General features: G+C 38.4%; 1 protein-coding gene across 29 annotated transcripts in view; it reads right to left on the reverse strand.

The window, feature by feature from the left end:
* The window catches only part of ACSL4 (acyl-CoA synthetase long chain family member 4), a 94,894-nt gene that overhangs the window by 3,012 nt on the left and 76,269 nt on the right, over positions 1–15,613 (reverse strand). For all 29 annotated transcript variants that reach the window (XR_010154805.1, XR_010154804.1, XM_054676676.2 and 26 more), the window contains one exon: positions 15,022–15,179. Coding sequence is in view for 27 of the 29 variants with exons in the window: in XM_054676676.2 (XP_054532651.1) it covers positions 15,022–15,179 (158 nt within the window). In the remaining 2 variants the exon portion in view is untranslated. The remainder of the gene's footprint in view (positions 1–15,021; positions 15,180–15,613) is intronic.

Raw genomic sequence — 15,613 nt, forward strand, 5'->3', positions numbered from 1 at the left:
ATGGTATACTAGATAGTTTATTAATGCTACCTCTACCTTACAATTTCATTTTATATTTCTCAAAGTATACATAAGTTGTTTCAGTTGGATAGTTTTAGTCTATGTGGTTATTAAAATATACATACATATACACATTATTTATACTCTCTCTCTCACACACACACACACACACACACACACACACACATCTTCCTCTTCAGAGACTTTATATTTGCCTGAGATGGTCTTTCTCAATACAGTTGTGTGTCACTTCCATACTTTATCTATATGTCTGCTCAAATACCACCACCCCGGAGAGGACATCCCTGACCACTCATAACAAAAGAGAAGGGGGAGGAGCCAAGATGGCCAAATATGAACAGCTCCGGTCTACAGCTCCCAGCGTGAGCGACGCAGAAGACGGGTGATTTCTGCATTTCCATCTGAGGTACCGGGTTCATCTCACTAGGGAGTGCCAGACAGTGGGCGCAGGTCAGTGGGTGCGCGCACCATGCACGAGCCGAAGCAGGGCGAGGCATTGCCTCACTCAGGAAGCACAAGGGGTCAGGGAGTTCCCTTTCCCAGTCAAAGAAAGGGGTCACCTGGAAAATCGGGTCACTCCCACCCGAATACTGCGCTTTTCCGACTGGCTTAAAAAACGGCGCACCAGGAGATTATAGCCCGCACCTGGCTCAGAGGGTCCTACGCCCACGGAGTCTCGCTGATTGCTAGCACAGCAGTCTGAGATCAAACTGCAAGGTGGCAGCGAGGCTGGGGGAGGGGGGCCCGCCATTGCCCAGGTTTGCTTAGGTAAACAAAGCAGCTGGGAAGCTCCAACTGGGTGGAGCCCACCACAGCTCAAGGAGGCCTGTCTGCCTCTGTAGGCTCCACCTCTGGGGGCAGGGCACAGACAAACAAAAAGACAGCAGTAACCTCTGCAGACTTAAATATCCCTGTCTGACAGCTTTGAAGAGATCAGTGGTTCTCCCAGCACGCAGCTGGAGATCTGAGAACGGGCAGACTGCCTCCTCAAGTGGGTCCCTGACCCCTGACCCCTGAGCAGCCTAAATGGGAGGCAACCCCCAGCAGGGGCAGACTGACACCTCACACGGCCAGGTACTCCAACAGACCTGCAGCTGAGGGTCCTGTCTGTTAGAAGGAAAACTAACAAACAGAAAGGACATCCACACCAAAAACCCATCTGTACATCACCATCATCAAAGACCAAAAGTAGATAAAACCACAAAGATGGGGAAAAAACAGAGCAGAGAAACTGGAAACTCTAAAAAGCAGAGCGCCCCTCCTCCTCCAAAGGAACGCAGTTCCTCACCAGCAATGGAACAAAGCTGGACGGAGAATGACTTTGGTGAGCTGAGAGAAGAAGGCTTCAGACAATCAAATTACTCCGAGCTACGGGAGGACATTCAAACCAAAGGCAAAGAAGTTGAACACTTTGAAAAAAATTTAGAAGAATGTATAACTAGAATAACCAATACAGAGAAGTGCTTAAAGAAGCTGACGGAGCTGAAAGCCAAGGCTCGAGAACTACGTGAAGAATGCAGAAGCCTCAGGAGCCGATGCAATCAACTGGAAGAAAGGGTATCAGCGATGGAAGATGAAATGAATGAATTGAAGCGAGAAGGGAAGTTTAGAGAAAAAAGAATAAAAAGAAACGAGCAAAGCCTCCAAGAAACATGGGACTATGTGAAAAGACCAAATCTACATCTGATTGGTGTCCTTGAAAGTGACGGGGAGAATGGAACCAAGTTGGAAAACACTCTGTAGGATATTATCCAGGAGAACTTCCCCAATCTAGCAAGGCAGGCCAACATTCAGATTCAGGAAATACAGAGAATGCCACAAAGATACTCCTCGAGAAGAGCAACTCCAAGACACATAATTGTCAGATTCACCAAAGTTGAAATGAAGGAAAAAATGTTAAGGGCAGCCAGAGAGAAAGGTCAGGTTACCCTCAAAGGGAAGCCCATCAGACTAACAGCGGATCTCTTGGCAGAAACCCTACAAGCCAGAAGAGAGTGGGGGCCAATATTCAACATTCTTAAAGAAAAGAATTTTCAACCCAGAATTTCATATCCAGCCAAACTAAGCTTCATAAGTGAAGGAGAAATAAAATCCTTTACAGACAAGCAAATGCTGAGAGATTTTGTCACCACCAGGCCTGCCCTAAAAGAGCTCCTGAAGGAAGTGCTAAACATGGAAAGGAACAACTGGTACCAGCCACTGCAAAATCATGCCAAAATGTAAAGACCATCGAGACTAGGAAGAAACTGTATCAACTAACGAGCAAAATAACCAGCTAACATCATAATGACAGGATCAAATTCACACATAACAATATTAACTTTAAATGTAAATGGACTAAATGCTCCAATTAAAAGACACAGACTGGCAAATTGGATAAAGAGTCAAGACCCATCAGTGTGCTGTATTCAGGAAACCCATCTCACATGCAGAGACACACATAGGCTCAAAATAAAAGGATGGAGGAAGATCTACCAAGCAAATGGAAAACAAAAAAAGGCAGGGGTTGCCATCCTAGTCTCTGATAAAACAGACTTTAAACCAACAAAGATCAGAAGAGACAAAGAAGGCCATTACATAATGGTAAAGGGATCAATTCAACAAGAAGAGCTAACTATCCTAAATATATATGCACCTAATACAGGAGCACCCAGATTCACAAAGCAAGTCCTGAGTGACCTAAAAAGAGACTTAGACTCCCACACATTAATAACGGGAGACTTTAACACCCCACTGTCAACATTAGACAGATCAACAAGACAGAAAGTCAACAAGGATACCCAGGAATTGAACTCAGCTCTGCACCAAGTGGACCTAATAGACATCTACAGAACTCTCCACCCCAAATAAACAGAATATGCATTTTTTTCAGCACCACACCACACCTATTCCAAAACTGACCACATACTTGGAAGTAAAGCTCTCCTCAGCAAATGTAAAAGAACAGAAATTATAACAAACTATCTCTCAGACCACAGTGCAATCAAACTAGAACTCAGGATTAAGAATCTCACTCAAAACTGCTCAACTACATGGAAACTGAACAACCTGCTCCTGAATGACTTCTGGGTACATAACAAAATGAAGGCAGAAATAAAGATGTTCTTTGAAACCAACGAGAACAAAGACACAATATACCAGAATCTCTGGGACACATTCAAAGCAGTGTGTAGATGGAAATTTATAGCACTAAATGCCCACAAGAGAAAGCAGGAAAGATCTAAAATTGACACCCTAACATCACAATTAAAAGAACTAGAAAAGCAAGAACAAACACATTCAAAAGCTAGCAGAAGGCAAGAAATAACTAAGATCAGAGCAAAACTGAAGGAAATAGAGACACAAAAAACCCTTCAAAAAATTAATGAACCCAGGAGCTGGTTTTTTGAAAGGATCAACAAAATTGATAGACCTCTAGCAAGACTAATAAAGAAAAAAAGAGAGAAGAATCAAATACATGCAATAAAAAATGATAAAGGGGATATCACCACCGATCCCACAGAAATACAAACTACCATCAGAGAATACTACAAACACCTCTACGCAAATAAACTAGAAAATCTAGAAGAAATGGATAAATTCCTGGACACATACATCCTCCCAAGACTAAACCAGGAAGAAGTTGAATCTCTGAATAGACCAATAACAGGATCTGAAATTGTGGCAATAATCAATATCTTACCAACCAAAAAGAGTCCAGGACCAGATGGATTCACAGCCAAATTCTACCAGAGGCACAAGGAGGAACTGGTACCATTCCTTCTGAAACTATTCCAATCAATAGAAAAAGAGGGAATCCTCCCTAACTCATTTGATGAGGCCAGCATCATCCTGATACCAAAGCCGGGCAGAGACACAACCAAAAAAGAGAATTTTAGACCAACATCCTTGATGAATATTGATGCAAAAATCCTCAATAAAATACTGGCAAAACGAATCCAGCAGCGTATCAAAAAGCTTATCCACCATGATCAAGTGGGCTTCATCCCTGGGATGCAAGGCTGTTTTAATATATGCAAATCAATAAATGTAATCCAGCATATAAACAGAACCAAAGACAAAAACCACATGATTATCTCAATAGATGCAGAAAAGGCCTTTGACAAAATTCAACAACGCTTCATGCTAAAAACTCTCAATAAATTAGGTATTGATGGGACGTATTTCAAAATAATAAGAGCTATCTATGACAAACCCACAGCCAATATCATACTGAATGGGCAAAAACTGGAAGCATTCCCTTTGAAAACCGGCACAAGACAGGGATGCCCTCTCTCACCACTCCTATTCAACATAGTGTTGGAAGTTCTGGCCAGGGCGATCAGGCAGGAGAAGGAAATAAAGGGTATTCAATTAGGAAAAGAGGAAGTCAAATTGTCCCTGTTTGCAGACCACATGATTGTATATCTAGAAAACCCCATTGTCTCAGCCCAAAATCTCCTTAAGCTGATAAGCAACTCCAGCAAAGTCTCAGGATACAAAATCAATGTACAAAAATCACAAGCATTCTTATACACCAACAACAGACAAACAGAGAGCCAAATCATGAGTGAACTCCCATTCACAATTGCTTCAAAGAGAATAAAATACCTAGGAATCCAACTTACAAGGGATGTGAAGGATCTCTTCAAGGAGAACTACAAACCACTGCTCAAGGAAATAAAAGAGGATACAAACAAATGGAAGAACATTCCATGCTCATGGGTAGGAAGAATCAATATCGTGAAAATGGCCATACTGCCCAAGGTAATTTACAGATTCAATGCCATCCCCATCAAGCTACTAATGACTTTCTTCACAGAATTGGAAAAAACTACTTTAAAGTTCATATGGAACCAAAAAAGAGCCAGCATCGCCAAGTCAATCCTAAGCCAAAAGAACAAAGCTGGGGGCATCACGCTACCTGACTTCAAACTATACTACAAGGCTACAGTAGCCAAAACAGCACGGTACTGGTACCAACACAGAGATATAGATCAATGGAACAGAACAGAGCCCTCAGAAATAACGCCGCATATCTACAACTATCTGATCTTTGACAAACCTGACAAAAACAAGAAATGGGGAAAGGATTCCTTATTTAATAAATGGTGCTGGGAAAACTGGCTAGCCATATGTAGAAAGCTGAAACTGGATCCCTTCCTTACACCTTATACAAAAATCAATTCAAGATGGATTAAAGACTTAAACGTTAGACCTAAAACCATAAAAACCCTAGAAGAAAACCTAGGCATTACCATTCAGGACATAGGCATGGGCAAGGACTTCATGTCTAAAACACCAAAAGCAATGGCAACAAAAGCCAAAATTGACAAATGGGATCTAATTAAACTAAAGAGCTTCTGCACAGCAAAAGAAACTATCATCACAGTGAACAGGCAACCTACCAAATGGGAGAAAATTTTTGCAACCTACTCATCTGACAAAGGGCTAATATCCAGAATCTACAATGAACTCAAACAAATTTACATGAAAAAAACAAACAACCCCATCAAAAAGTGGGTGAAGGACATGAACAGACACTTCTCAAAAGAAGACATTTATGCAGCCAAAAAACACATGAAAAAATGCTCACCATCACTGGCCATCAGAGAAATGCAAATCAAAACCACAATGAGATACCATCTCACACCAGTTAGAATGGTGATCATTAAAAAGTCAGGAAACAACAGGTGCTGGAGAGGATGTGGAGAAATAGGAACACTTTTACACTCTTGGTGGGACTGTAAACTAGTTCAACCATTGTGGAAGTCAGTGTGGCGATTCCTCAGGGATCTAGAACTAGAAATACTATTTCGCCCAGCCATCCCATTACTGGGTATATACCCAGAGGACTATAAATCATGCTGCTATAAAGACAGATGCACACATATGTTTACTGCGGCATTATTCACAATAGCAAAGACTTGGAACCAACCCAAATGTCCAACAATGATAGACTGGATTAAGAAAATGTGGCACATATACACCAGGGAATACTATGCAGCCATAAAAAATGATGAGTTCATGTCCTTTGTAGGGACATGGATGAAATTGGAAATCATCATTCTCAGTAAACTATCACAAGAACAAAAAACCAAACACCGCATATTCTCACTCATAGGTGGGAACTGAACAATGAGGACACATGGACACAGGAAGGGGAACATCACACTCTGGGGACTGTTGTGGGGTGGGGGGACGGGGGAGGGATAGCATTGGGAGATATACCTAATGCTAGATGACGAGTTAGTGGGTGCAGCGCACCAGCATGGCACATGTATACATACGTAACTAACCTGCACATTGTGCACATGTACCCTAAAACTTAAAGTATAATAATAAATAAATAAATAAATAAACAAAAGAGAAGTCCCTTTGTCTCTCTATATCTTCTTAACACTATGCTTTGTTCAAAGTAGTTATCACCACCCAACATATTATATATTTGTTTCACCATGGAGCTAAAATGTAAGCTCCATAAAAGCAAGGTCTTTGATTTTTTCACTGCCATCCATAGGGTTGAGAGCCCTCCATAAATACATACAAGTTTATTAATTCATTCTACAGAAAATTAAGTCTCTAGACAAATATTCTTTATAAACTTTACTATATATTCAAATGCAGATAAAAAAGGGGATTGTGAATTTCATATCTTTAAATGGTATAAAAACCGATGCAATGAATATTGTATTTGAGTTAGACAACTTAATACATATTGGCAAAATATAAGGAAGGACATAAAGGTAATTAATACAGTATTAATACTTTTAAATTCCATAAATTATATGCCATCAAGTTATTTATTATGACTACAAGGGTAATTCTTTAAATTATGGAGGCCTATTAACAGTAATGTTAATCAACAGATGTTATGTTAATCAACATAAAATGTTATTTTATGTGATTATTTAAAACAGCAATTGCCAAGACGCAAACATTCGCACATTTTAAAAAACTACTACAAAATAGCCTAGACGAGTTTAGAAATGATTTGGTTTCAGTGGCAAGCACAAAGAACTCACATTCACCAAAGTTCTTTTCTAGTACTAGTCTACGTTTTAAGAAAGCTTGATTAAACTAGTGAGTTTCTCACTAAAATGACAGAAAAATATAAAGTTGAGTATGAAAAATAATCTTTTAAATATAAATTACAACCAACTTCCTAAAAATAATGCCTGAATGGGTCGTAAAGGAACATAAAACCTGCTTGAATTAACCAGGTCTACTCTGATATTAAAGTACAGCTCAGTTACACAGAGTTTCATAAAATAAGCTTATCTGCTCCCAATGTCACATTTGGAACTCAAGGAAACAGTTAAATTCTCAGCTACAGATTTGGCCCCCCAATTTTTTATTTCATTTTACTTTTCTTACATACATAGATCCTAGTCCAGAAACACTGCCAAAATTGGGACAAGGCAAACACATTATTTCAGTTGCACACAAGCAAATGAAAGCAGGCTGAAAACAATCTTAGTTAAATTCCTACTTTAAAGCCAAAAAAATAAAGACTGCTATAGAAGTTTCATCTTGAAAACTCCTAAACATTATCTAATACTCCAAGCCATAGGAAGCAATGGACTATCACAGTTTCCTGTAAATAGAATAAATTGCCAACAAGTGAGAAAGGTTAGGAGAAGGAAAAACAAACAAAACAAACAAAAATGTGGCATTTTTATCTGAATTAACTAGAACATTATGAAATGTGACTTGCAGGTGGCAGCAAATAGCGATTTTCATAGCCATTAGTAGTTGCTCAAATCACCCAAAAACAAGTATTTTGCATTCTTATGATACTATGTATACCTCACAATTATACTTAAAATATGAAGAGGCCTGCTATGAAAGATGTATAATTTCTGACAGATTTGCTGAATACAATCAAAACTATTTTACACTTTTTTGCATAAGTCTCTGAAATTATAATTTGCAAAATGTTGGCAAGATAAATCCTTTGTGGCACAAAAGGTTTATGATTTATACATTTAGCTCATGATTACCACTCATTATCCAAATCATGAGTTACATGCCTCACTCTAAGCACAGGAAAGTTATGAGGACCTAGTGGGTCCTAGGATTTTATTCTGCCTTCTAACAAAGTGGGATACAGTTTGACTTCCCCCATTGTTGCTTCTACACAATTAAATATGCAATGGAAAATTATTCAAGTCACATTCTAATCCATTAATATATTCAGAGGATGAGTAAGAGTAACTACAGTGCACCTCTGATGATTAGCCTTTTGGTTGAAATACTATATATTTCTTGAAATACTATATTTAAAGAAAATACTATATTTGAAATGCTATACTTAAATACCTAAAGAAAATACTAGATATTTTTAGAAATACTATATTGAGAGCAAATCAGGCTTTGTATCAAAAAAGGTTCTGGGAGCCTGGTGTCATTAATATAAAACTGTGTTATATCAATAATATTATAACAAAACCACCTTGAAGAAGGAAATATTATGTCACACTATTTTTATAAGTATAAAATACATGTCACACTGTTTTTATAGGTATAAAATAAATAAGCTTTTTCAATCTGATTATGTTAACAGGCCATTGTTATTTAAAACTTCACAGTGTCTAGAATTCAGAAAATTATTCTTGGGGAGAAATTAGTTTTCAGGTAGAAAAACTATAACTATAAACTATATTTTTAAACCAAAATGTAACCTAAGTAGTTAACATTTTTAATAAATAGAAATAATAGGAGCCCAGTTAGAGAAATAGGTATATTCATATATCTCTGATAGGAATATAAGCCGGTTCAGTTTTCCTGGGGAGAGGCAGCAATTTGGCAATGAGGAAAAAAGTCTTTAAAATATATATTCTTATGCAGCCAAAAGACACATGAAAAAATGCTCATCATCACTGGCCATCAGAGAAATGCAAATCAAAATCACAGTGAGATACCATCTCACACCAGTTAGAATGGCAATCATTAAAAAATCAGGAAACAACAGGTGCTGGAGAGGATGTGGAGAAATAGGAACACTTTTACACTGTTGGTGGGACTGTAAACTAGTTCAACCATTGTGGAAGTCAGTGTGGCGATTCCTCAGGGATCTAGAACTAGAAATACCATTTGACCCAGCCATGCCATTACTGGGTATATACCCAAAGGACTATAAATCATGCTGCTATAAAGACACATGCACACGTATGTTTATTGCGGCACTATTCACAATAGCAAAGACTTGGAACCAACCCAAATGTCCAACAATGATAGACTGGATTAAGAAAATGTGGCACATATACACCATGGAATACTATGCAGCCATAAAAAATGATGAGTTCATGTCCTTTGTAGGGACATGGATGAAATTGGAAATCATCATTCTCAGTAAACTATCGCAAGGACAAAAAACCAAACACCGCATGTTCTCACTTATAGATGGGAATTGAACAATAAGAACACATGGACACAGGAAGGGGAACATCACACTCTGGGGACTGTTGTGGGGTGGGGGGAAGGGGGAAGGATAGCATTAGGAGATATACCTAATGCTAAATGATGAGTTAATGGGTGCAGCACACCAGCATGGCACATGTATACATATGTAACTAACCTGCACATTGTGCACATGTACCCTAAAACTTAAAGTATAATAATAATTTTTAAAAATATTTATTTGAAAAAAAAATATATATATATATTCTCTTTGACTCAGAAATTCTGTTTCTAGGAATTCACACTAAGAAAATAATCACATAAGAAAATAATTGAGTATACAAGATTCGTGTTATATTTGTTTACAGTGATGGGGAAGAAGGTGAAATTCACCTAAAAATCTAATAGGGACTTAAATGGCTATTTATGCACTGGGACTATTTAGTATTTAAAATGATACCGTAATTTTCTATTTACTGACACAGAAAAACTTCGATTATGTTGACAGCTTAAGTATATATACCAAAATGTAATCTTGCCACCCAAAGATAAACTACCCTCAAGTGATTTTTACTTCCTTCTTTGTAATATTCTGTTGTCCAATATTTTATAATGAGTATAGATAACCTATAGTCAGAAAAATGATATTTTTATTTGTAAGAGAAAAACAATGGGTTGAAATTAGGTTAACAGCTTCCAACAAAACACGAAGAGTATATAGTTTTTTTCTGTTCTGCCTAAAAAAGAATTTAAATTGTTTAGAATAATTTAAAAATGAAAAAGGTATTAACCACAAGGCAAAAAGTGAAACAAGAGAAAATGGGCACTGAATGAGAAAGTGCAACAAAATCTTAGAAGACAAAAAGCAAAGGAATTCGTGGTAATTAACTTAGGGCTGAGGAAGCCAAAGCAACTACCAACAAAAGAGGTTGCCAACAAGCAGCAAACTGCCCTCACAGTGGAGCCCGGGCAAGTGCCCCCTAAGCCTGTGCCTCTGAAGATAAGAGATGAGGGGTAAAGCTGGAAACAGCAGCACTGGTCTCCAGCCTGTTTAGAGAAAAGTTCTCCCGCACCCTATGCTGCTCTTCTCAAACCGATTTGTAGGCAGGTCTACTTTTTGGAAAAACTGAAGCAGAGACTCGGGACTCATGGACATTAGGTACAACAGAAGGAGGGAGTAAGGCTGAAAAGAGAAGGATTCAGTGAGGGTGAGACCCACTGCTCTCCCATCCCCCTCAATAACTCCTTTACCTCTTTTGGCTACCAGAATTCTGGCAGTCAGGCTAATATCGCCCGGGCAAGAGACTGGAGAAATCTCCTTTGGAGAAACAGAATGACTTAAGAGAAAAAGACACTAACGTTGGAATGCCTTTTCAGTGAAGCCCAGTAAGCTTTCCAAACAGTTTTTTAGTACCTGGTTCTTGAATATGGACATACAAGGATCAGCAGACACTTGGGACTCAATGACCAAGGCAAGCATAAAGTGCAACTTGGAGGTAAAAGAGACAATAACAGGAGAAGAAAACTACATAAAAAGGATTCCTTTTAATATCCTCAGAGGAATAAGAGACAATGCATTGACTGCATCCATGAAAGAGCAACAGGGTGCTATTAAAAGGAACACTGAGAGGACAGGAACAAGCTCTTGAAAATTAAAATTCTGATAGTGGAAATTGGAAATTCAGTAGACAGAAGAGACGATAAAGTTGAGAGACTCTGCCAGAATATAAAACAAAAAGAGAAATAGAAAATTTTAAAAAGGATAATAAAATTAGAGGATGAAAGCTGGAAGTCCAACAGCCATATAAAAGTAGTCCCAGAAACAGACACACAGGGTGGGGGGAATTATGGGGAAAAAAACAAATGAACAAACAAAAGATAAATTAACATTTCCCAGAACTGAAGGGCAGAGATCTCCATACTGAAAGGGCCCACAGCAAGTATGCACAATGATAAATGATCAAAGACCCACACTAAGATACATCATTATGAACTATCAAAACACCAGAAATTAACATAATGACTCTGAAAGCTAGGAGAGATAAAATAGATCATACACAAAGGAATGGGAATCAGGATGCAACACTGGAGCTGGAAGACAACAAAGCCAAGTCTGCAAAGTATTCAGGAAAAATGATTTAGAATTTATCACTCTAAAATATGCCAAGACACATCTCAAGGGTAAGGACAGAATAAAAACATATTCAGACACGCAAGCACAGTCTCAAAAATTTACCTCCCATGCACCTTTCTCAGGAAGCTGCTGAAGGATGTGCTCTACCCAAACCGGCGAGTAAACCAGGAAAGAGACAGATATGAGATCCAGGAAACAGGATCCAACATAGGAGAGAAGCAAAGGAAATTCCCAGGATGATAGTAAAGGGAAGCCTTTGGGAGCAAATAGTCTAAATTTCAGCACGAGGATAAAGGGCTCTAAGAAGTATGTCTCCGAGAACAAAAAAACAGACATGCTATCCTTTCCTGTATTAGGGAGAATTTTTACAATTTTATCAGAGTTTAGTTGAAGAGTTAAGAATAGTATACAAAAAACTAATGAAGAGAGGAAATTTTAAGATCCAGGGAAACACAAAAAATTGTCCAAGAAAGGAAATATAATCATAAAACACTATGTAGTTCAGCTGTGAATATTTTCATAATCATAACGGAAACCTGGGTGTAAAATGCAAATTGTACTATCTATTGGAAAAGAAAAAGTGTGGTAGGGAAGGCAAGGAGAATGGTCATAAGAAAGGTAAATCATCTTCTATGGTTAGAGGTCCATAAAAGTCCATAACATCACAAATGAAAAATTCAAGAAGGAGCAATATAACCATTTTCTTTAGAAAAATGGAGACGAATGCCAGAAACTTTAAAAAAACAACTAAAGTTGAAGACAGATGAGACTTGGGGAAAAGAGGGATACAATATGGGCTGCTTTTTGTTGCAAGTCCTTAATACTGACATTTTTTAAACTATATATACTTGTTATACTGATAAAACTGAAACTTAAAAAAAGGTTATAAAATCAGCCACCCACATGGAATCCCTCGTTGGGAAAAAAGAAAAAAAAAAGCCTACTATTGAACTTGAGCATTAATTTTTAATCTCTTTAATTATCCAATCAATGTTCCAATAAGCTTTGTCAGTCCTTTCTGCTAATGTAAAACTGTTGATTACTCTCTTTCCTGAAACTCTCTTAGCAGTGGTCTGCATGGGCATTGCTCTCCTGGCATCTTGCCAATCATGCTTCCCACACACATCTCTTTCTTCATCCATTCCTTATATGCTGGTGTTATCCAGAGACCCATCCACAGCCTCCTGTTCTCCCTTTACAATCTCACCCAAGGTTGGCCCATCTACTTTCGTGGTTTCAATTATCCCCAAGTCTGTAGCAGAGTCCAGGCCTCTCCCAATAAGATTTGGACTACACACAACCGCCTGCTGGACATTTTAACTTTGATTATCCAAAACGTGTTTTTTATTTTTATTTTTTTATACTTTAAGTTCTAGGGTACATGTGCACAACATGCAGGTTTGTTACATATGTATACATGTGCCATGTTGGTGTGCTGCACCCATTAATCCTCGTCATTTAACATTAGGTATATCTCCTAATGCTATCCCTCCCCCGTCCCCCCACCCCACAACAGGCCCCAGTGTGTGATGTTCCCCTTCCTGTGTCCAAGTGTTCTCGTTGTTCAATTCCCACCTATGAGTGAGAATATGCAGTGTTTGGTTTTTTTGTCCTTGCGATAGTTTGCTGAGAATGATGGTTTCCAGCTTCATCCATGTCCCTATAAAGGACATGAACTCATCCTTTTTTATGGCTGCATAGTATTCCATGGTGTATATGTGCCACATTTTCTTAATCCAGTCTATTATTGATGGATATCTGGGTTGGTTCCAAGTCTTTGCTCTTGTGAATAGTGCTGCAATAAACATATGTGTGCAAGTGTCTTTACAGCAGCATTATTTATAATCCTTTGGGTATATACCCAGTAATGGGATGGCTGGGTCAAATGGTATTTCTAGTTCTAGATCCTTGAGGAATCACCACAGTGTCTTCCACAATGGTCGAACTAGTTCACAGTCCCACCAAGAGTGTAAAAGTGTTCCTATTTCTCCATATCCTCTCCAGCACCTGTTGTTCCCTGACTTTTTAATGATCGCCATTCTAACTGGTGTGAGATGGTATCTCATTGTGGTTTTGATTTGCATTTCTCTGATGGCCAGTGATGATGAGCATTTTTTCATGTGTCTGTTGGCTGCATAAATGTCTTCTTTTGAGAAGTGTCTGTTCATATTCTTTGCCCACTTTTTGATGGGGTTGTCAAAATGTGTTTCAAACTACATGTGTCCCATACTGACCTCATCATCTTCTTGTATATGCCAGCTCTTCCTCTTGTATTTTCTAGCTCAATCAGTAGTAGTATTTACCTTGTCGCTTCAGCTACAAATCTGGGGGCTATCCTAGACTCCTCTTTTCCCTTATCTACGTTATCCAATTAATCACTGAAGTGTGCCAATTTTGCTTCATAAACGTTTCCTGATTCCCTGCTTCACGCCCTCATTACTCACCACCCCCCAGTCTAGGTATCTCCTACAGTCCTCTTCAACTGGCCTTCTGCCTCAGTCCAGTCCCCCTCAAATTCATCTTCAGCATGGCCTCCAGAGTGACTGCATCTCTCCAAAATGCAAACCTGACCACATCACTAACCTAGTAAAACCTGCCAATGGCTCCTCACTGTCTACAGGATTACATCCAAATTTCTGAACAAGCATAGAAGGTACTACACAACTTGGCCTCTGCTAACCTCTACAGCCTTACCTCATACTTTGCACTGTACTGGTAACACCAGACTCCTTGTAGTTCCCTGCACACATCATCCTTTTCATACCTATTTGCCTTTCTCATGTTGCTTCTTGGCCTAGAATGCCCAACCTAGTTAACTTCTAATTAACCCTTAAGAATGAGCTGAAGTGACATCTCTTCCATGTCCTCCCAAGTAGGTTAGGTACCCTCATCTGTGGTACCATGATTCTCTGTTCATCTCTCTATTGCTGTTAAGATTGTTGTCTCTCTCATGTGCCCCTCTCACTTGATAATGAACTACATGAGAGCAAGAAATGAGTCTTACTACTTTCTGTATTCCTAGTGTGTAACACAATTCCTGGCATATACTATATAAGCAGATTTTCTCCAATTGGTTATTAATGTACCATCTGAGATAGTCCATTTACAGAGCCACAGTATACACACAAAGCATAATCATGGTTATAACACTATTTACTATTTAACTTAGAGTTACTAATTTCTGCTTTACAGACACAAAGTAGATTTATATAACAGATCTACCCAAAGATGGACCATTCCAAACACAGGCTAGATGACCACTTTGGGAAAGATGTTGAAACATGCAATAAAGAACTACATAGGTTATTCTACTATATGACATTGAAGGATCCTTCCAACATGGAAATCCATTATACATATTTAAGAAATAGGTTTCTTAAAATCCTGTATTTTATTATTAAAGCAAACATATTGAAGAGCCTAATGCAAAAGATATCATTAGATGACTTTTAGGGACTATACCAGTCTAGCAACTTCTTACTTACTGGCATTTGCAGCTTCTCGAATTTCTTTCAGTATTTCAGCTTCCATAGCAGGATTATTGCAGATATCAACCCAAGTTCCTTCTACCCCTTTCTGTTGTGCCAAAAGTGTCAACCTTTTCTGGTTAGGAACCACAAAACTGATCACATAGGACTGATCACTAAAAAAATAGAAAATAAAATAGAAATGAAAACATTGAGAAAAGTTATTCATAAACTAGTCAATGACATAGTACAGTATAGATCATTCCAAATATATATTTCTCTTATTTATTAGTTTCATTAGGAAATGATAAAACCCATAGTACCAGCATAAAGAAGGACATATAGACCAATGGAATAGAGAAACTAGAAGTAAACCCTTGTATCTATGGAGAAACGATCTTTGACAAGGGTGTTAAGACCACTCAATGAGGAAAGGACAGTCTCGTCAACAGATGGTACTAGGAAAACTGGATATCCACATGCAATGAATGAAGGTGGACCTTCACCTTACAACATATACAAAAATTAGCTCAAAATGGATCAAAAATCTAAACATCGAAGAGCTATTAAGTCGGTGCAAAAGTAATTGACATTAATGGCAAAAACCAAA

Source organism: Pan troglodytes, chromosome X, assembly GCF_028858775.2.
Source record: "Pan troglodytes isolate AG18354 chromosome X, NHGRI_mPanTro3-v2.0_pri, whole genome shotgun sequence".
In the NCBI taxonomy this organism is placed as follows: Eukaryota; Metazoa; Chordata; class Mammalia; order Primates; family Hominidae; genus Pan; species Pan troglodytes.